Genomic DNA, 21,249 nt, shown 5'->3' on the forward strand with positions numbered 1-21,249 from the left:
ACTTGACCTTGAACTAAAGAGAGCTATAGTGTGAGTGAGGAAAATCTGACAACAGTTCTGCGGTATGAGGTTTGACGTTATCACAGGCAGACTAGGATTAAGGGGAGAATTACCTGTCTAGTGATCAGGATTGGATCAACTACTAAGCTATGTCACTGGCTGGAGGTAAGTCCTAACAAAGATTGCACTATTTCTTCAATAAATAAAAAATGAATTTCTAACTTCCACAGGAATCGAAACCCATCTCAGTTGGTAAGAGAGAAGCTATCACTGAGCCACAAAAGCACAATAAGGGGAAAAGCCATATCTTTATTGTTACCTACTTTATTTTTATATTTGATAATTAACATATTATATTCATAAAAGTGATTTTTAAAAAATCCATGGGCAAAAAGCTATAAATCACTGATCAAGTAGGAAAAGTTTTATAACTCTATGTAGCGTGCATTTTAGACTTTTTTCTTTTAAAGACCAAGTGACCTTTATAAAGCTGAGAACGGAGACAGACTAGACCAGGGGTGGGCAAACTTTTTGACTCGAGGGCCACAATGGGTTCTTAAACTGGACTGGAGGGCCGGAATAAAAGCATGGATGGAGTGTTTGTGTGAACTAATATAAATTCAAAGTAAACATCATTACATAAAAGGGTACGGTCTTTTTTTTTTTTAGTTTTATTCATTTTAAGCAGGCCGGATCCGGCCTGTGGGCCGTAGTTTGCCCACGGCTGGACTAGACAGATGGTGTCTAAGGCCTCTTGTAATCTGAAGATCACATTACTGCTGAACTTTTAACTAGGCTGATTTTCACTAACAGCTAATGTTAATCTTATTAAACATATATTAGAAATTATTAAGTTTTTCATTCACTAAAATGGTAATAACAAACCAAGAAGCTAATATTAAATAATAGCTCATTAACTCTTTGGAAATAATGCAAACAAAACAACCCTATAACTTGTCTAACTAACATTGCCACTGCTCAATCTTCTAGCTAGGTTGTAAACAAAATTATACATATGTATAGTTATTTTTACTACATTGAAAACAGAATAGAAGTGAAGACTTCATAATCTTTGAACCTGAAATGAATGTGACAAGCCCCATTTTGAAGAAAGGATGTGCTCTATTGCTTCAGAGAGCTTGGAAAAAAAATTCCTGTCCTAATCACCAGCTGATACCCGAGGGCAGATTATGAGGATCTGCAGCCTATCTCAAAGCCATTTAAGCACAGACTCATGCCTCTGGAAATCCTTTCATTGTGGAACCACTTTGAAGCGCTCCATTGCAAGAGGTTCACAGTGCACCTACATTAGATGTCCTTAGTCCTTGATTTTACTTATCAATTTACAACTATTATACTTAACTGAACAAGGTCACTGAGATGCTTCATATTAGAAAATAATGGTATAATGTCTCCACTGCCTACTACTTCAAAATATTTTATTAAATGAAGAAATGAAACAAAAGCACAAGCTACTAAACAGAAAAGCACAATCAGCAACAGATAAATTTATAAGTAAAATAGATTTAAGCTTTAGGCTAAGAAAGCAAAGAATTCTGATTACTTTTGGCAGAAATAACTTATGAGACAAAGAAGTTCACATTAAGAGGAAAACAGTAAGGCTGATTATAATCCAGCCTCTAAACACATGGTAAAATGCATGTAGTCCTACAAGCACCAAAAGGAACTACATAACTATAACTACTCTAACTAAAGCCTATCTGTAATGACTAGTTTCCACTGACACAAAACAGAGATCATATGTAGCCTCTCTAAATCAGTCACTACAGATAACTGCTGGGTAAAACTGCCTCAAAAAGCTTTATATCCCAATCAATATCTCCTATAAGATAAAATTTAAAAGTTATTTAACAGCTCAAGTGAGATCAGTCCATGCAAGTAATGACTGCACAGGCATCACCTATTTCAACAGACTTGAACCACTCTACAGGGAATGAATTTTAAAATTTTATTTTTGCTTACAATTCTGAGATTCATATATGTAGGGACTTGGAAACCTGAACGAAGTAATGAATCTTACCCTCAATTTTGTGGTTGCTACTTTGTCAGACAAAATATGTTCACAATATTTTACCACCTAAGGTATGTGTAAAGGATGATCCTCTTGCAGCCAATAAGAAGAGTTGGCCCTGGCTGGGTTGCTCAGTTGGTTAGTGTCATCCTGATACACCAAGATTGTAGGTTTGATCCCGGGTCAGGGCACATACAAGAATCAACCAATGAATGCATAAATAAGTGAAACAACAAATCAGTGTTTATTTTTTTCTCTCCCTCTCATATCAATTATAAAAAGTAAAAAAAGACTGACTATACCTGGATCTGTGTCACAGTTCCCTCAGTAATCTCATCATCTGCCACCTCTGTGGTTGCAGTCATGGTCACCTCAAAGCTCTGATCATTTTCTGAAACTGCAAGGAAAGGAATAATTCAATTCCAGAATAGCAATGGCAAGTTCTAATTAGTTTTTAAAAATCCATGGAAAAAATGGGACCATCTAATTTCCTAACACATTCCTTGCTCATATATATAAATATGTTTATTTTATATATATGTATTTAACCAATATTTATTGTGCATCTAATACCAGAGTGGGTATTGCTGAGTAATTGGAGATAGCAGTGAGCAAAACCCAGCTTTTATGGTGCTTATATTCTAATGGGTTAAACACAAAATGAACACAGTATTATATTGGATGATGATAAGTAGTAAGAAGAAAAATATAAAGAAGGAAAGGGAATGTATTGAAAGTGAGGAAGGGTATTTGAAATTTTAGAGAGGAGACCAGGAAAAATAACTAAGACTTGGAACAAAGTGAGGAAGGGAGCCAGTCATGTAGGTGTCTTGAGAAAGAGCATTTCAGGCAGCGAAAGCCGAGTGCAAAGGCTCTGAGATGGGGAGATGCCTGGATTTTCCCAGGAATAGCAAGGAGGGCAGTGTGGCCAAAGCAGATTGAACAAGAAAAGTAAGATATTGTGTGGTAACTTGTAGGCCACTATAAAGACTTTGGCTTTAACTCTCAGACAGGAAACCAATGGAAGATCTAGAGGAATGATATAATCTTTTATTGTAATACCAGAGGCCTGTTGCACGAAAAGATTCGTGCAATAGGCCTGGGTCCCGGGTGCCAGAGGAAAACCGGTGCCACTCCGGTCGGAGCCGCCTTCACAGCCCTCGGTGCTCCGGCCGGAGCCGCTTTCAGTCTTCGCTCCGACGCTTCACGCCTACGTATGCAAATTAACAGCCATCTTTGTTGGTAGTTAATTTGCATATCTCGCTGATTAGCCAATGGGAGGCATATCGAAGGTACGGTCAATTTCAATCTTTGTCTATTATTAGATAGGATGATCACTCTGGCTGCTATAGGGAAAATAGCCTAAAGGGCGGCAAGGGCTGGAGTGCAATCAGTTAAGAAGCTAATTCAATAATCATGACAAGAGGCCAGTAGCTTGGACCAGGGTGAAATCAAGTAAGGATAATTGTAGTTCAAATTGTGGAGCCAATAGAATTTGCAGATAAACCAAACATGAGAGAAATGGAAAAGTCAAAGATGATATTATAGGTGGGTTTTTTTAAATGTCAGCAAATGGAAAAAATGTACCTGCCAAGAATGAGATAGGGAAGATTGTAGAAGCAAATTTTGAAATTTAGGAAGTTTCAGGAACTCAGTTTTAAACATATTAGTTTGAGATACCTACTAAACATCTAGAGTTAAAAGGAGAAGTCTGGACTGGAATAAATCTGGGAGACATCACCAGAGATAGAATTTAAAATCATTAGTTTTAGGGAATGAAAACAGGAAACAGAAGCAGTCTAAGAACTGAGTCCTGGGGCAGGCCACATTTAGAGGTTTGGGAGATGTGGACAAGTCAGCACAGGAGACTGAGAAGAACATGGACAGAAATGTAGAGGAAAACTAGAGAAATGTGTTCCCTGGGACCCACATGACAAAATGTTAAGTGGGGAAGAGGGAGTTATAAATATTATCAAAAACTGTGGATAGATCAAGCAAGACAAAGACTGAAAAAAAAAGAACAGTTTTGATGAAGCGAGACAGGTAAAAGTCTGACTGGCGTGGGCTGAAGGAAGAATGGAAGAAATGGAGGCAATTATTTCAAGGTATTTTCCTCTTAAGGGAAGGAGAGAAATTGGATGGGAGACAGAAGTGGGCTAATGGGACTTTTTAAAGAATTATAATATGTTTACAATGCTAAAGGGAACAATGCTAGAGAAGCAAAAATTGATGTTTCAAAAGAGAATATCAAGAATTGTTTAACAATATCAGTGAGTAGGCAAAGGAATAGGATCTAATAAAATGAAGAGCTGGCTGGCCTTAGCTAAGAGAAAAGATAAAATATATGGACATAGATACATAGATCCTTGTAGGTGTGTATCTGTGGAAATAAAAACTTATAGAAATTATTTTCTGGCTACTTCAATTTTCTCAGTAAAGTAGTAGGCAAGGCTATCAGTTGAGAGTAAAGAAGATGGAGAAAGTATTAGAGGTTTTGGGATATATGAAACAGTTATGTCAGAGTGGGATAAAGAAAATTATGGTGAAGTATGTATGGTGTGACTGGCAGGCAACATCATGAGCCCACTTCCAAGATAATGATGATGATGAGTTTCAAGTGGGATCAGTCAGTTTGCCTATGCTGTTTTTCTCCCATCAGGTATAGACACATAAGTGGGCAGATAAATTTAACCAAGGTTGTGGTTTCACCAAAGAACAAATAAGTGAAAGAAGGAAAAAAAGACCTGATGGCAATTCAAGACAGTGATTACAATGACTAATAACGAAAGTGAAATTGGGTAAGGAGGAAACAGGATACAAAGTGGAGAAAAAACAAAGAAAAAGTGGTAAGATTAATGGGTGCCAGTGAGGCAAAGGATCATAGGAGTGTAAGAGTACTAGAGGAAGTAAGCTGGAAACATTGGAAGTAATGGTAGAAAGCAAAATCTGAAACAGAAAACAGATGGACTCTAGTTAATAGGTAGTAACAAAAGTGGTAATGGTAGAGAAAAGGCAGTGTGAAGAACAAAAAGAATAGGAGGCTAAGATATTGCAACAATCATCTGAATGAGTAATCACCAAGAGTTATAACTATGAATAGGGAATGGAGTGAATGTGGTGGTAGATGACTGCAAAAATAAGTGGTCAATTAGTGGTCTAGACTGATTACTATGAAAGTTAAGAGGACTTTTAAGACTCAGAAGATAAATTTTATCAGTTTTATAAAGCATGTACACAAAATATGAATTTTAAAATTAAATTTTAAGTTAAATCTTTAAGTCCAGCAAATGACTTGCTCACTCAAGCAGTCCAAGATATATAGGACTTCATGCTTTTTTGTGACTTTTTTTTAAAATATAGAAACTTTACTAAGTTGATTTATCAACATACGTTTTACAAATACAGGAAACATGTAAATACTTCAAGCCTGCTTTTCACGAATTCAGTCTTATTGTAAATATTAGCCTCCAAAATGCACTGTGTACATGATAGGCTATGACTCAATATCAAGTAGCTCATGTATTTTATAACATCCAATTCAGATTAACACCATAAAATAGAACAAAATATCAAGTATAGTTTGAACCTACAATTATGATAAAGGCACTCTAATGAACTAACCAGTTAATAATACTATATTGTATATTTAAAAGTTGTTAAGAAAGCAGATCTTAGAAGTTCTCACCACAAGAAAAAAATTCTGTAACTATATATGGTGATGGATGTTAACTAGTCTTATTGTGATCATTTCACAATATATGAATATACCAAAGCATTATGTTGTACACTTGTAACTAATATAATGTAACATATCAATTATAGCTGAATAAAAATAATTGTAGCTTAGAAAATGTCCATATAGGATTACGTCTGTAGTACAGATAGGTTAATCAAGTTTTAAAGCAGAATCACAACATAATGACAGTCAAATTAGGAATTTAAAAAAATCGTATGAATTATCATTAGGAGGAAAGATCACTTAATTAGGTCATTTAATTTAATTATAAATAGATTATGTTTGTATAGTCACAACTGGAAGCAATATTAGCAACATGAACATTAATACTGTATTAATAAAGTCTCACAGCAAACTGACATAAAAGGGTTTCTTTTCTGTAAATTTAACAAGCAACTAAACTCTAAATACAGAGTATTTACCTATTTGTGAAAACATGATTTTCCACAATGAAAACCTAGTTTCAGTTTTTCCCCGCTGGGTAAAGATGTGATTTTGCTTGATGCTGAGTGCAAAAGGGAAGTTCTCAGATATGGCAAGACTCTCCTTTATGTACAAGAGCCTTGTATCCCAACCCCATCAGCATGGACTAAGAAACCTATCTGAGCTTTGTGGGGACACCACAGTTCAACAAGATTTCCTATTTTTTGCTAAACAAATTAGAAATATAATCTAACGTTATAGTTGTTGTGTTGTAGTCTTTTGCCACAAGTACCTGAAATGCGATACCTCCTTAGAATCCAATCTACTCTAAATGATCTTGAAATTTAAACATGTTAAAACCTTAGTGAGAAAAACTAATCAGACTCCTATATAACTTCCAGTGTGAAAAAAATTTTATTCTCTTTATTAACAAAGCAAGAACATACAGACAGCACATTAAAAAAAGTTCATGGGGGAAAGCTAGATCAGGAAAAAAAAAATGCTTAAAAAGGCTCCTGCTAGGGGTGGCAGTGAGGGGGCAATAATAAAAAAAAAATTAAATTAGATAATATATGTAAAAGCATTTACAATCACATCTGGAACATATAAGCACTTATTATGCGTGAATTAAAAAGAGGGTTTTTGATGAAATGAAGAGAAAATAATGGGTTTAAGTCTACCTTCAATTGACAACTAAATCTCTTGCAAGCTAAAATTTGATTTTAAAAGGAAACTCTGCTTTTAAACAGTGACTTACGTGGAAGTGCAACAACTGATATGCAAGGAGCAGAATCATCAATACTCTGATCATCCTCAGAAGACAAACAAAGCCTTTTATGCAGAGGTTCAGTACTATCTTCTGAGTCTATTTCATCAGCTTCTGATGAAACAAAACAAAACAAAAATCTCAAAATGTTCAAAACAATGAAGAAAACACAAAATCTTCAAGTAATGACTGTAAAACAATCTTCTTACTGATTTGCTCAGTTAACTAAGCCCAGTTGTACAAGTGGGATTCCAAACAATATTGCCTTCTCAGTGCCTACTACAGTACCTAAGCTTTTATTCTTATGACAAAGGTGCCACTTTTTGAACTTCACACTTTTGTGCTGTCAACTATCTGGCTTTCTAAATATTTCCTATGTAAAGACAACTCACTCACAAATATTTACTGAGTGCCTACAATGTGCTAAGTGCTTGGAAAAGAACAATGAGAGACACCCTTACTATCAAGGAGCTCACAGTGTAGTGGAGGAGATGACTAAACTAACAATTTCAAAATAGTGTAATAAGAGCTATGAAGAGGCTGATATGAGCAAAGAGGAGAGGCATTTAATTTAGAAGTGAAGGGAGGTTTCCTGGAGAAGATGTCTTTAATATGAACAGAGCCAGAGGAAAATGAGTATTATTGGCAGTAGGAGTAATATATGCAGTGACACTGAGATATGAAAAGCTTAAGGTATGTTAGGAAAGTAAAAAACAAGTCATGAACTGCTGGAACATGGATAAGTGAAATGTGGCAAAAGTGAGTCTGAAAGGAAAGATGAGATGATGGGAGGCTATGTGCCAAATTATTTTAAAAACCATGGTACGCTTGAAATACCTTCTTACACTGTTGAGTATCATGACCAATGTCTTTGTAGTTTAAAAGAATAGAGGTGGGAAACTGGTTAAAGGCTGTTAGAGCCACCCAGGTGAGAAACTGAAATAAGAAAGGAGGACTTGAGAAGAGAGGAGGGAATTGATTTAAGAAACAATTCTATCAACAAATCTTCATGAAAGAATGAATGCGGGAGATGAGAGGATTATTCCTACCTGTATTTATGATCTAGGATATTAAAACAAATGAAATTGATTGAGAAAGGAAAAAAGAACTACGTTGGGGGATTCTGTGAAAGAATTCAGTTTGAGACATGTGACATTAAAGGTGCCTCTGAGAAACGGACAATTCATAATAGTCAGAAGTTTGAATCATTTTAATACATAGGTGGTAGTTAAAACAGCAAGTTTGAATGACATAACCTAGGGTTAAGTATGGAGTGAAAAGAGAAGACAAAATTTAGGTTGAGCAAAGATGAACTTAAAGCAAAAGAAACAATAAATTATACACAAGAAATAGGTAGAGAAAAATCACAAACCCCAAGGCTGTTGAATCTTGAGTCATTACACATGATCACAGTAAATCTTACTCAGTCACATAAAATTCTCTAACACAGGTTCTAGCAAAAAATGTTCATTTATTTTATTGGCATGACTATATCTATATATTCTAATGTACCACATATACTCTTGGTGAGGAAGTTAATCCATCATTATCTTAGGAGGCTCAACAGATTTTACTAATAAAACAGCTACTCATAAAGGTTAAAATTCATGGTAAATTAGAAAATATACCAAGGGATATTTTTAAAATATAAAAATTAAGATTAATTCACGAATCAAAGAGATAACCTCTTTTCTTACGGTCCTGGCCTAAACCGCCCAGATGGATAACAGAGATCAAAAGTGACATAAAATCGAGAAATCCAGAAAGATTCACAATTATGCCTACAAGTTCTCCTACCATTTTGAGGGCAATGAAGAATGAGGTTCCCGTCTATGTCCCGAGTCAAAGTTACAAAGTTCACAGTTTCTACTGTTACTGTGTCAGAATCCTCTTCAACTGTGCTCATACTCAAATCTGTATAAGAACATATTTCAGATTAGGATTAAAAAAATTATTTCCAAATATGAACTTAAAGTGGCCCTCTAATTTCCCCATTTCCCCCTGCAAAACCCGCACAATTTGTATCTGCCTACAGTGTTCTTTATGTGAAACTGCAATGCAAGTTCAGATTTCAAACGGTTTTTCAAAAATTTATAACCATTATTTAGAATTAGATATAGCTCTGGCTGGTGTGGCTCAGCTGGCTGGGCGTTGCCCTGAGCACTTAAAGGTAACCGGTTCAATACCCAGTATTCAACATGCCTGGGTTGCAGGGTCGATCCCCCCCAGTAGGGGGTGTGCAGGAGGTAGCCAATCAATGTTGTTCTCTCACATCGATGTTTCTCTCTCTTTCCCTTCCTCTCTCTCTGAAAAAATCAATTAAAAAGTAGAATTAGATATAATAATCTATAAGAATTGACTGCTATGACTAAAGACCTACAGTATTCACTCTTTAAAGAAATGTTTTTACCACATGCAATTAAAGTTGTCATGTCAGCAAATCTCACCACTTTTTATTTATTTTTTAAAAATATATTTTATTTATTTTTTACAGAGAGGAAGGGAGAGGGACAGAGAGTTAGAAACATCGATGAGAGAGAAACATCAATCAGCTGCCTCCTGCACACCTCCCACTGGGGATGTGCCCGCAACCAATGTACATGCCCTTGATCGGAATCGAACCTGGGACCCTTCAGTCCACAGGCCGACGCTCTATCCACTGAGCCAAACCGGTTAGGGCAAATCTCACCACTTTTTAGGTATTTTTTATTGGCAGCTTTGTGATATATTTAAATGTACTTAACTTCTGATTCTTTAGTAGAACATTCATTAAAGCTTTTATCTTAATCTAAGAATTACTTCTCCAAAACATTTTTTACAAGTAATTAAGCTCTGTTATTATCTGACAGGTAGGAACACTAAATAATTCTTCTAAAGTTTTTTTTTCATTAATATTAAACAAGTGCATACATCCATCATTGATCAAATTGCTTTTCTAACAGAGATGGAGCCATGCCTTCTTCTGAAATAGAGAACTGTTTTTGTTTAAACTGCTATTTTACACATATAATATTTTTCTTTTGTGCCGACAGACTGATCAACCTTAGAATATAGTGTTCATGGTTGACAGGGGGAATTTTATTGAATTTTTATTAATAGCCTAGTTGAACTCTTCAGGCTTACCTTATAATATTCAATGAAGTTCTTACCTCAATACTCAATTTTGGTCTTGTCCATGTACTTTTTACCAATTATCATAAGAAAGGGGACATAAGCTTTGATGTATACTGAATTATTCACCCATTATTTGGCTTTTATACACAAGATATTATTAGTGTGTTCATATATTTACCATTTACACTATGCACTTCCCCCAGGCAGAACAACTTAGGATCTACTAACATTTACATGATGAAGACTCAGTGAGATTCACTAAAGTTTTATTAAACAAATTACTGTTTTAAAAGGATATCATTCATTTTACAATGGTAAAGATGCCATTCCCATATTAAAGTGGAAATCATGATCTAGTTATGATTAAAATTTGCAGTCATGAGGTGAGGTCCTTGGAACAAAGGCAGGCTTACCTAGAAAACAGATGAATCAGCTATATCCCTTCCCACAGAATCAAGTCGCCTTCCCTTAGCCACCAGCATCACTTTCATGTTATCCAGATTGTTTTTCCCCCATGCTCCTATAGCTGCAACACTGAAAAAATAACAGCATTACACAATAAGTCTTCTAACTACACTTGTGTGCTAGCAGTATGCTGATGACACTAGCCTCATGTGTTAGGTCAACTAGAAAAATGACAAAACCAGAATTCTTAGACCTTTAGGAAATCAGCCTCTAAAAGTATTCCCAGTGAAGGGCAGAAATGATGAGATTCTGATGCCCACTGAGTTAATTCAAAGGCAGCTTCTCAACCCATTTGTCCCTCATCAGGCAGTCAAACATTCTTGGAAAAAATAGGTTGAACTGTTAGTGGTTCTATGAATTACAGACTAGTCAGTGATGGCGAACCTTTTGAGCTCGGCGTTGTCAGCATTTTGAAAAACCCTAACTTAACTCTGGTGCCGTGTCACATAGAGAAATTTTTTGATACTTGCAACCATAGTAAAACAAAGACTTATATTTTTGATATTTATTTTATATATTTAAATGCCATTTAACAAAGAAAAATCAACCAAAAAAATGAGTTCGAGTGTCACCTCTGACACACGTGTCATAGGTTCGCCATCACTGGACTAGGTACATATAACATGACCCAGAGTGTACATCAACTAATACAGTACCATAAATCTGACCAGTATCTTTTCTTTATAACAATTAACACCAGGTAGCATTTGAGATCTCGCTCCCAGCATATGTTATAAGTTTGGCTCAAATAAACTCTTATAGAAATTAAAAAATAATAATAACTAATACCATTCTTTACATAATACCTATTTCATCTTCTTGAAGCATTAAAAATATATAATACCTGTGAACAATCCTGTCTAGGAATGTGTGTGTGTGTGTGTGTGTGTGTGTGTGTGTGTGTATGGGGAGGGGGAATCCCAAATAATCAGGTTGGAAAAGGTAAATTACAGTATATTAAACCATACTGCAAGCTTTTCAATGCAGTATGAAACTTATAAAACCTGAAATATTTTTATATTTTTTTTATTTTTTCAGAGTCTGCAAAGAAATTTGTTTATGACAGCCATGATTTAGAACATTTAAAAGTTCTCCTGGGAATACGATTTGGGGAAAATGTGGCGAAAGGGTGAGACTCAGCAATCCATGGGCATGTTAAAAGGTGTGCACAAACTCTCTTGGGTGAACTCTGCTCTGACACTAGGCCAAGATGTTTGCCTGACATCTGAGTGGTTGGAAGGCCCTGGCTCAAAATAATTTATTTGGAGCCTTTCTTCTTTTTCACTGGTGCTTCATCTTGTGTGGCATCCACTGCTGCCTCAACTTGCTTTTATCATTTTTCTTCTCTTTTTTGGGCTTTGGTGGTAAGACCTGGTCATTAATTAGGACACACAACCCTCTCCATCCTCAGTAGAAGTGTCATAATTCTCATCCCAATAAGGGTCTCTAACCCGCTGCTCAACTTGGTCTTTTTCTTAGTTCTGAGTTGGGTGTAATTTTCCACATTTATTTTTTGCCTTTCTTTCCTTTCCCCTTTTGTCTCTGAAACATAAGGCCCTGCAGCCATGACCTATGGCTTGTTCTTTAGATCTGCCAGCTGCTTGGCAAAGTACTCCTGGATAGTTAAGGCACTTGTCATAGTGGAGGTTTCATTCCCATCTGGAGTAGCAGGACTGGAATCTCCTTAGGAATCTTCTTACTGTCTTTTCCCAAAAATGCAGTCAAGATCTGTTTTGCTCCGAGATGACAGATCCTTCCCTTTTGTCAATTTCTTATAATGAACATGGGTTTTTGGAGATTCGGGACTTTTCTTCAAGGCTGGAAGATTTCTTTTCCTTATTGTCTGAGGAGTCAGCATGCTGTTTCCAGTACATGGCAAGTGTTCAGTTCAGCCAGAAGCTGGTTAAAATCATCCTGATGAGCAATCCAGGTGGTTATTTTTAACTTGAACTTTAATATGACCTGTGGCTCCTTGCTCTTAAGACCCTAAACTCTTTCCTTTAGACCACATCATCTTTTCCAGCATGCTCTGGTCAAACATGGAATCATTACTCCCCGTGGTGTTTCTCGGATCCATAGCCTACTTCTGCTTCGTCTGACACTCAGCCATCACTGACATGTCAGAGCCTGTGACGAGTGGTCCTCTGGACCTAATCAACAGGAGCTATGGAGCAGACAGCTAACAGAGAAGTTAGGGAAATTATTGGTTTTTTAAAGGTTTCTTTCAATAATAGGCTTCTCATCTTTATCCCAAAGGGTCAACCAAAAGTTCAAAAGCACAGCAGGAGTTGAGGTTCAAGGGGGATAGTTATATATGAGAATTGCTGTACATAAATAAGTCAGCAGTGAAAAAGGTACAGATCCTGCTAGAGAAATCTTCAGTCAGCTATTATATTTCATGCTGTCCTTATTTCTGAATCCATTAAATATTTTTTAAAGCTGATTTGTAAGTAATACCTACTGCAGAAGATGGAAAAATAGAAATGTTTTAAAAAAGCTCAAATCATCTATAAACTTACCAAAACCAGAGTTCACTGTCTTTGGTGTGTGGGTGTGAGAGACAAGACTACAGTGGATAAGCAATTTTATATCCTGCTATTTGGAGTTCATTCATATTGAAAACTGTGAAGGAAACCATGGTTAAGATTTAACTGAAGTTTCCTGTATCATTTAAAACTTTCACTGTATAAAAAAAATATATTACTTAACAATTACTCTATCAATTTTCATTTCCTTAAAACATACTGAAACATTTATTACATACTCTATTTCCTTAAATAGTAATTAGTGAAAATTATTAATTTTAAAAAAAGAAAATAAATGAACACCTAGATCACATTACAATCTATTTTCCAGAAAGGTTGCACAAATTTATATCCCAATCATTGAGATATAAACTCTGTTTCTGGTAACCTTGACAGTATTTTTATTTAAAAAGGAACTACAAAGCAAAAAGAGCACAACTGCTCATTTGATAGGTACAAAATGATTACTGGTTGAGCATTTAATGAAAGTCATCTTGGGCCCCAAGTTAATCTAAAGCTTTAGGGAAAAAAACACACACAGGTAGATTAGAGAAGACATGGTGAGAAAGTAATACAAGGAAAAAGGAGTATGAAATAGCTAGATGAAAGAAGGCACCATTATACCTGCTATTGGAAAGTAGAAGGTTCCCATGAAATCTTTAGTAAGGTGAAATGGTTAAAGCAAAGCAATTACCTACCATTAATTTACAGGAAAAAATTTTTGCGCTTTTCCAGACCTAAAAAATAATCTACCACATCATACCAAATACAGGCATACCTTGTTTTATTGTGTACCGCAGACATTTTTTTTAAAAAACAATTGAAGGTTTGTAGCAACTATGTTGAGCAATTTGATTGGTGCATACTTTTGAAGTCAAGTATAAACATAACCTTTATATACACTGGGAAAATAAAATGTGTGCCTTGCTGTGCCGCAGTGGTCTGAAACGAATGCGCAATACCTCCGGTGTATGCTTGTACACTTAAGAATATCCAGTGTTACACTGTCAACAACCTAACCAGCTCTTGGGCTTTTTAGGACAACCGCAGTGGTCTGAAACGAATGTGCAATGCCTCCGGTGTATGCTTGTACACTTGAGAATATCCAGTGTTACACTAAGTGTCAACAACCTAACCAGCTCTTGGGCTTTTTAGGACACATCTTGCTAACGGATGCACAAAATAGAGATAATGCACAGATGCTCACACTGTTTTAAGCTATGGCGGCTTGATGCTGAGATGCTACATTACTTGAAGAGACATCTCTTGCAAACATGTGACTATAAGCCAACCAACTGATTAATAGCAAAGTTCTTAAGGTGGGACTTGATTTGAAAGGAGGCTGGATAGAAGATATAATTTGGAGGCAGTGTTGATAGAATTTGCTGAATGAAGATAAAAAGAATGGGAGCTATTTCAAAGATGATTCTTAGGGGGGAGGGGGGGGAGGTCAATGCGGGAAAAGGAGACATGTAAAACTTTCAACAATAAAGGATTAAAAAAAGATTCTTAGGCTTTTGGCTTAAACAGCTGAGTGAATTTGGAGACTCTAAGAATATATTTCATTAAATATTTTTATTACTGTTAGTATTAAAGATATGAGACATCCAAATGAAGATGTCAAGTTGATAGTTGGAAGCTGGAATTCAACAGGTGTGAATTAGACCTATAAATGTGAGTTAGAGGGATCCAAATTGTTTTAAAGATCACCTAGAGAGGTTAGAGAAGACAGTCTAGCTTCCAATTCTGGAACACTCTAACAGTTGGAAGTCAAGTGATGCATAAACAAAGGAGTCTGAAAAGGACCAACCAGTAGTATAGGATGAAAACTAATAGGTGTGATGCCCTGGCCAATGTGTCTCAGTTGGCTGGGTGACGTCCAATGCATCAAAAGTTTGCTGGTTTGATTCCCAGTGAGGGCACATGTCCGGGTATCAAGATTGGGGGCATAAGAGGCAGCTACTCTCACACATCCATGTTTTCCCCTATCCCTTCCCTCTCTAAAAATGAACAAAATTCTTAAAACGAAAACTAACAGGTGCTAACTAAGAGGCACATGAGTGTTTTTCAAGGAGCATCAAGTAGTCAACTGTGTTAAATAGGACTGCTTTGAGGATGACTATCTGATCTGGCAATATGAAGGACATTGGTGACCTTAAGGTAATCAGTTTCAGGTAGTGGAGACAGAAGCCATATTGGAATACACAGAGAATTGGAAGTAGGGAAGACAATACAAACAGGTCTTTTACGGGGTTTAGCTTTCAAGGTAAGTAGGGAGAGAGAATACTAGCTTCCATAATGTCAAGACAGATGTTATTTAGAAGAGCATATCTATTATTCTGATTCGACCAGAGTGACTGAGAAATGTTGGGTGAATAAACTGATTTAAGATAGTAAGGTACAAAGTTGAATATTTTAATGCCTTGTATTCTAATTCATTATACACGAAACTGGACTGTTCCCCATTTGATTTATCAGGGAAGTATGTCAGGAAGATCTCCAAATCTGTAATAAAATTTTTGGTCCTCTTTGGGGCAAATAAGTACACACCACCAGTCCATTTAGATCTTCCTTTCTCTGTCACTGAGTTATAGTTATACCACACGTACTATTTTTACACTAACTAGAAATAAAGAGAAAAAAGATAATAGCCATTTTAACTGGTGAAATGGTACTCTGGTCATGTTTCTATCATTCAGTGGCTATATTAAACAGAAAAAAAATACCCTAATAAAATCAAGGAAATACCTGAAATATGGTACAAAACATTTATAATGGAGTATTTACATATATTCGCATTTAAATGAGAAATGTAAATTTTTATAACATCCAATGAACAAGATGACACTACTTAATGTAGAACAAAAAGAACTTTTGGATAGGTTATTTAACACAGAACTAAAGAAATGAATCCTTCATCCTACTCTATTACAGTATTGATATAAAGCTTTTATTCAATGGATTATTTTATGTATCTCCACCTATATTAATTATTCTGATTTTCTAGGCAATTAAGTGACATATATCTTCTAAAAACTAGAACCCAAAAAAGTGACATTTCTTCCTAGCTTTGGGATTAGTTCTGTAGATAAATTTGTATCAATCAGTTCCCAAGCACAGTACAAGTACAAGGGTAGATTCTATTAGTGAAGATCATGAGCAGCACAGAAATTTTACTAACCCTAGGTGCTTGGAATTTATTCTACACTAGAGGCCTGATGCATGAAAATTCATGCACTGGAGGGGGGGTCCCTCAGCCCACCTGCCCCCTCTCACAGTCCGGGAGCCATTAGGGGTGGGAGGTGACCCGGCGATCAGAGGAAGGCAACGCCCACATAACACCTCTGCTGCTGCCACTGCCAGCAGTGCAAGCCTCAAGGTGGCCCTGGGCGGCTGGGCAGCCGACATCTGAGGTTTGCCTGCACCTCAGGCCGGCCCTGGGTGGCTGCGGGGCTGAGGGCAGGTCTGGCCGCACTGTGCGCTTGCCACCCCCCAGCTGGGCAGAAAGGACTGTGGGACTCCAACGGCAGGCGCAAGGAGGGGCCGGACCGCCCCTTGGGGCTGAGGGGACTGGGCGCCGCCATCTTTGTGACAATTTGCATATTCCCTCTTTATTAGATAGGATTGAAAAACAGGGTAAGGCTACATAGTGTGAAAAAAATTCACTATAAGATACTTTCATAAGGGGAAATCAAGCAAGCTACAGAATATATAGCACTAGCATTTTACTGATGAGGTAAGAATTAAAAACCACTAGCTAAAACACAGTTTTGGGCATATTTCAACTAATAAGACAGTAAGGACCCATTTAATTTTCAGATGTCTTTTTTTCTGACCCAATATATTAGCAGAAATTACTCCTGTAACTTTTTTGTGAAGATAACCCAAGTCTTTTATTCATGTATTAACATGCCTATTTAAAAAAATTTTTTTACAATGAGATACTATTGTCACATCTTTTATAATTTTTTTTTGCATTAGGAACATTTTCCAATATTAGTACTTACTCTGTCACAGCATTTTTAATGAATACAAAGCATCTCAATTTACCTAACCATTAACCTATTAATGAACATTCTTGTTTGAGGTCTTGTTATTATAAAGACTCCATATTGACCATCATCATACCTATCATTGCATATAATGAACTAGAGGCCCGATGCACGAAATTTGTGCAAGGGGCTTGGCCCTTGCAGCCCCAGCTCCGTCCGGAAGGTCGGTCTGGAAGGTCGTTCAGCTGTCTGGTCTAATTAGCATATTACGCTTTTATTATTATAGATTCCTTAGGAAATGTTTGTAAGGTGATTTCCTTAGTAATGTATAATAATCTAAAAGACGTGTTTTAAGATATTTTTATTTTGAAAGAGAACAGATAAATTCCTATATCCTGAACACATTTACATAGAGGGGTGTAAAAAAAAAAAGACAAAGCCACAAAATAAATCTTGAATATTGATTTTATTCAAGATAGGAATAGGGGACATGTCATACTTGAAGTTGAATGCTTTGGGCTATGGTCCTGGGCCACAAAGGATTTGCTCTTCAGTGTACTTTGTGGAAGTTTGAGAAGCAGAGCTATAAATGAACATAAAACATACTGAATTAAGGTACCTAATTAATGCTCATTATAGCTTGGTTTTAAGATGGCAAAATATGACTGTACGCCATATAATCAATAAAGATGTTAATGGAGTTTATTATAATATACTTTAATTGCTTAAGATGTTGATTTCAATTATCAACGACTGAAAACAGTATCATTATTTAAGAGAATTACTTGATAGTATTACAAGTAATGTAATTTTATAGCATTTTATATCTGGCTTGGCAATAAAATCTTATTGCTCATTAAAAACCAAAAATGTTATTTTTCACCCAGTGCATGACTTAAGAGTTTATAACATGTACTTAACTGCATTTTAAGATTTCATCCATTTAAACTGAGCACTTGATGCAAAGCAGCATCAAAAGATCTTTAAAATTAATACATCAAATTATCACTATAGTCTTGATTTACACAGAAGTTAATTTTTAAAATGCATTTCCTCCAGATACTAAAATACTCATAGGCAATACATAAACTTAATGAGCATTTTCCTGTTGTTACATAACACCTGATAGTAAATAAAGATTAGCTTTGACAACCTGGTGCTTAAAAAAATGCCAGACAACACAACAATGTACATAACCAAAAAAAAAGGGGGGGGGGAGGGGGTAACATTTCAAACAAACAAAATTATTCACAAAGGGCTCTTCAGTGTACTTTTTCCTGACAACTTCTTTCTGGTATCCAGTCACAGAATGGGCTATCAACAAATGTAAAAAAAAGCAAACTTCATAAACAGGTTCTTTCATTTAAATTTATTGTTTACCTTTATAGAATCAAAGCATAAACAAAACCTATTTGTGATTTCCATTACAAAAATTCTCTTCATAAAAGGAAAAAAACATGAAAAAAGAGGGAGAAATGATATGAATGCAAACAAACACTACATACATTTCATAACTATCTATTTTATATTTAACACAGCAACAGACTGATCACTTTCTCAGGTCATTTCATATCATTTAGGGGTAGAAAAAGATGTGGAGCTGAAATTGCAAAGCATTTAGAATAATTAGGGAATTCCTTTTTTTTTAGATGGGAATATAAAGTGCTAAAAGTGATGGTGATAAGAGGAAACTGAATATTAAAAGAAAACTCCATTTTGAGAAGGCAGCCTCTATATAATATTTAAAAAAGTGGAACTCTTCCTAAACTTTATTGCTGTCCTAAAGGTTTGATGTCTCTGCAACACATACTTTCAAAACACTTCCCAACCCCCTCAATATTTTAACATTTATGTGCCAGGTTGTGAATCTCTAAGGACACTTGTTTCACATTGTCTTATTCACCTTCACAAGTGTTAACTTAAGCCAATGTACTTCAAGGTGCAGGACAAAAGCAACTGTTCAGAATAACAAGATGTTATTTTCAGAAAAAATTTATTACATCATTAATAAAAATTAAGGTCTATAGACTTTGGAGAGAGAAAGTGAGCAGAAAGATAAGCATTACTCCTGGCTGGTTTGGCTCAGTGGGTAGAGCGTCGGCCTGCAGACTGAAGGGTCCTGGGTTCAATTCCGGTCAAGGGCACGTGCCCAGGTTGCAGACTCGGTCCCCAGTGGGGGGCGTGCAGGAGGCAGCCGATCAATGATTCTCTCATCATTGATGGTTCTATTTCTCTCTATTTCTCTCTCTCTCTCCCTTCCTCTCTGAAATCAATAAAAATATATTTTAAAAAAAAGAAAAATAAGCATTATATGGGAAGGACTAGTTTTGCTGTTCTTATTTCAATACTAACAAGTAACACTTAACCTTACAAATACAGTTATCCCTCCTGCTGCCTTGAAGTGAAATGAGGTAACCTTTCTCCATCTTAAAAAAACCCAAAACTAAGTATGCATGCAATGCCCAGTACTTGCTGATTAACTGTTGATGAAGGTAGGGCAATAGCATTTTGGCTCCACCATCTAGCTCAACTGCAATCAATTAAAGAGATTCATGCTGAATATGCAGGTCTAGATCAGCCCCAAAAATCACATTTTGGGTGAGCCTATCAACTAAAATAGAAAAAAAAAAAATGAGTTTGGTGGCAAATAAAAGCACCTAGTATATATGGGAGTTAAAATAATCAGATAAAACCACCACAAAACATAAAATGTACTTTCCCCAAAACTGTAACAAGGAATGTCTTTTTCAGAAAAAAGGAAAAAGTTTGTTCTCACACCAGCCTGTTTTTATTCTTAAAAATATTCAGTCTGACCATTTTCGTAACATTAAGAATCATAACTCTCATGTTTTCCTAAATCTTAACCTAATGTAATAAAATCTTATCCCTACTACACCGTCATAGTAAAAAGCTACACTCTTAGGTGTATTATCACCACAGAGTCTTCAAACATGGAAGTGCTGGTAAATTACTCAAATGACTAAAAAATAACAATAATAACACACGGTTATTTGAAACACAAATTTAAAAACCAGCTCATTCAGAAAGCAATCTCAAGCAATGAAAAAATACGAAAGTCCTTAACTGGAAAAAAAAAAAAGATTCTGTTTGTAAAAATTTGCAACACAATGGAAGAATATTTTCTCACTTGGACCGCAACTTAAAAACAGTTAAGTGGTTAACTGTCTCTCAATAATTAAAGGCATCATTATTAGTAAAAGACAAAAATTCCAAACGGAGGGGAAAAAAAAACAACCCCCAAATGTTATTCTGCGCGTACGACGCTGATGAGACGGCAACGCCGTGCAACACGCACTTCGCTGGCTGTTCCGACCCGAAGCCTCGCCCGCTGTCGGGAGGGAGGTACCTGACCACGAATCGAGTCAGGAAAACCGCCCCACACCGATCCCCAAATTCAATCGGGGAAAGGCCGGGGGTCCTGGGCCCGCTTCGTAGCATCATCGTCCTCTCGCTGTCGACACCGAATGCTTTTGCTCTGAAAACACCTGCTCCATCACCATTCATTCCACCGCACAGGCAGGCACCCGGACCCCTCTCGGACCTACGCCGGAGACCGGGCTAAAAACACCCCATGTCCCTCAAAGACACCCCACGTCTATTTCAAAGGACACATGACATTAAAAAAAAATTCAAACCCTCCCTCGGACCTTGGCAGGTGCTGACAATTGCTACTTGCCGAGGCATCTCACGGTTCTCCGGTGGTTCGGTTCGGACCGTCTGCCCGTCACCCGGCCCACGCCTCCCCTTTAAAAAAAAAAGGGGGGGACTCCGGCCGGCAGAGACAGTCGGGCCGGCAACCCCGATCCCCTCGGGCTGGGCCACGGAGAGGCGAGCGAGAGTGAGTCCAAAAAGACGGGAAGAGACATCTAAGACGCAAACAGGGTGAAAAAGGAAAAATCAGGGGGGTGGGGCGAGACCCACCTCTTCATTGAGCCTCCTAATCCTACAAACGAAAAGGAACCAACCACAACAAAAAGACAGAAAGGCGAGCACCACAGAAACAAGGAAGGCTTCCCGACTCTCCGCATTCCCCGGGCCCAATTCCCTCCGCAGATCCCGGCCCACCCCACCCCCAGGGGTCCCGGCGCCATTTAGCTCCTCCGTAGCCGCCGCCATTTTCCGCCCCTGCCGGGTCGCCGCGGTGCCTCGGCGGCTGCTGGTGACTCTCCTCTGCA

The 21,249-nt window shown here is 37.0% G+C and overlaps 1 protein-coding gene and 1 pseudogene across 1 annotated transcript in view; both read right to left on the bottom strand.

Moving 5' to 3' along the window:
* Positions 1-21,249, bottom strand: part of DMTF1 (cyclin D binding myb-like transcription factor 1) — a 66,111-nt gene that overhangs the window by 44,635 nt on the left and 227 nt on the right. Inside the window, exons 2-4 of the mRNA XM_005876142.2 lie at positions 10,485-10,605; positions 8,755-8,871; positions 6,949-7,071 (exon numbers count right to left, since the gene is read on the bottom strand). Of these exons, the coding sequence (XP_005876204.1) occupies positions 6,949-7,071; positions 8,755-8,863 (232 nt within the window). The 5' untranslated portion in view covers positions 8,864-8,871; positions 10,485-10,605. The remainder of the gene's footprint in view (positions 1-6,948; positions 7,072-8,754; positions 8,872-10,484; positions 10,606-21,249) is intronic.
* LOC106727779 lies at positions 11,575-14,077 on the bottom strand (annotated as a pseudogene).

Source organism: Myotis brandtii, unplaced genomic scaffold (genome assembly GCF_000412655.1).
Source record: "Myotis brandtii unplaced genomic scaffold, ASM41265v1 scaffold48, whole genome shotgun sequence".
Taxonomy (NCBI): Eukaryota; Metazoa; Chordata; class Mammalia; order Chiroptera; family Vespertilionidae; genus Myotis; species Myotis brandtii.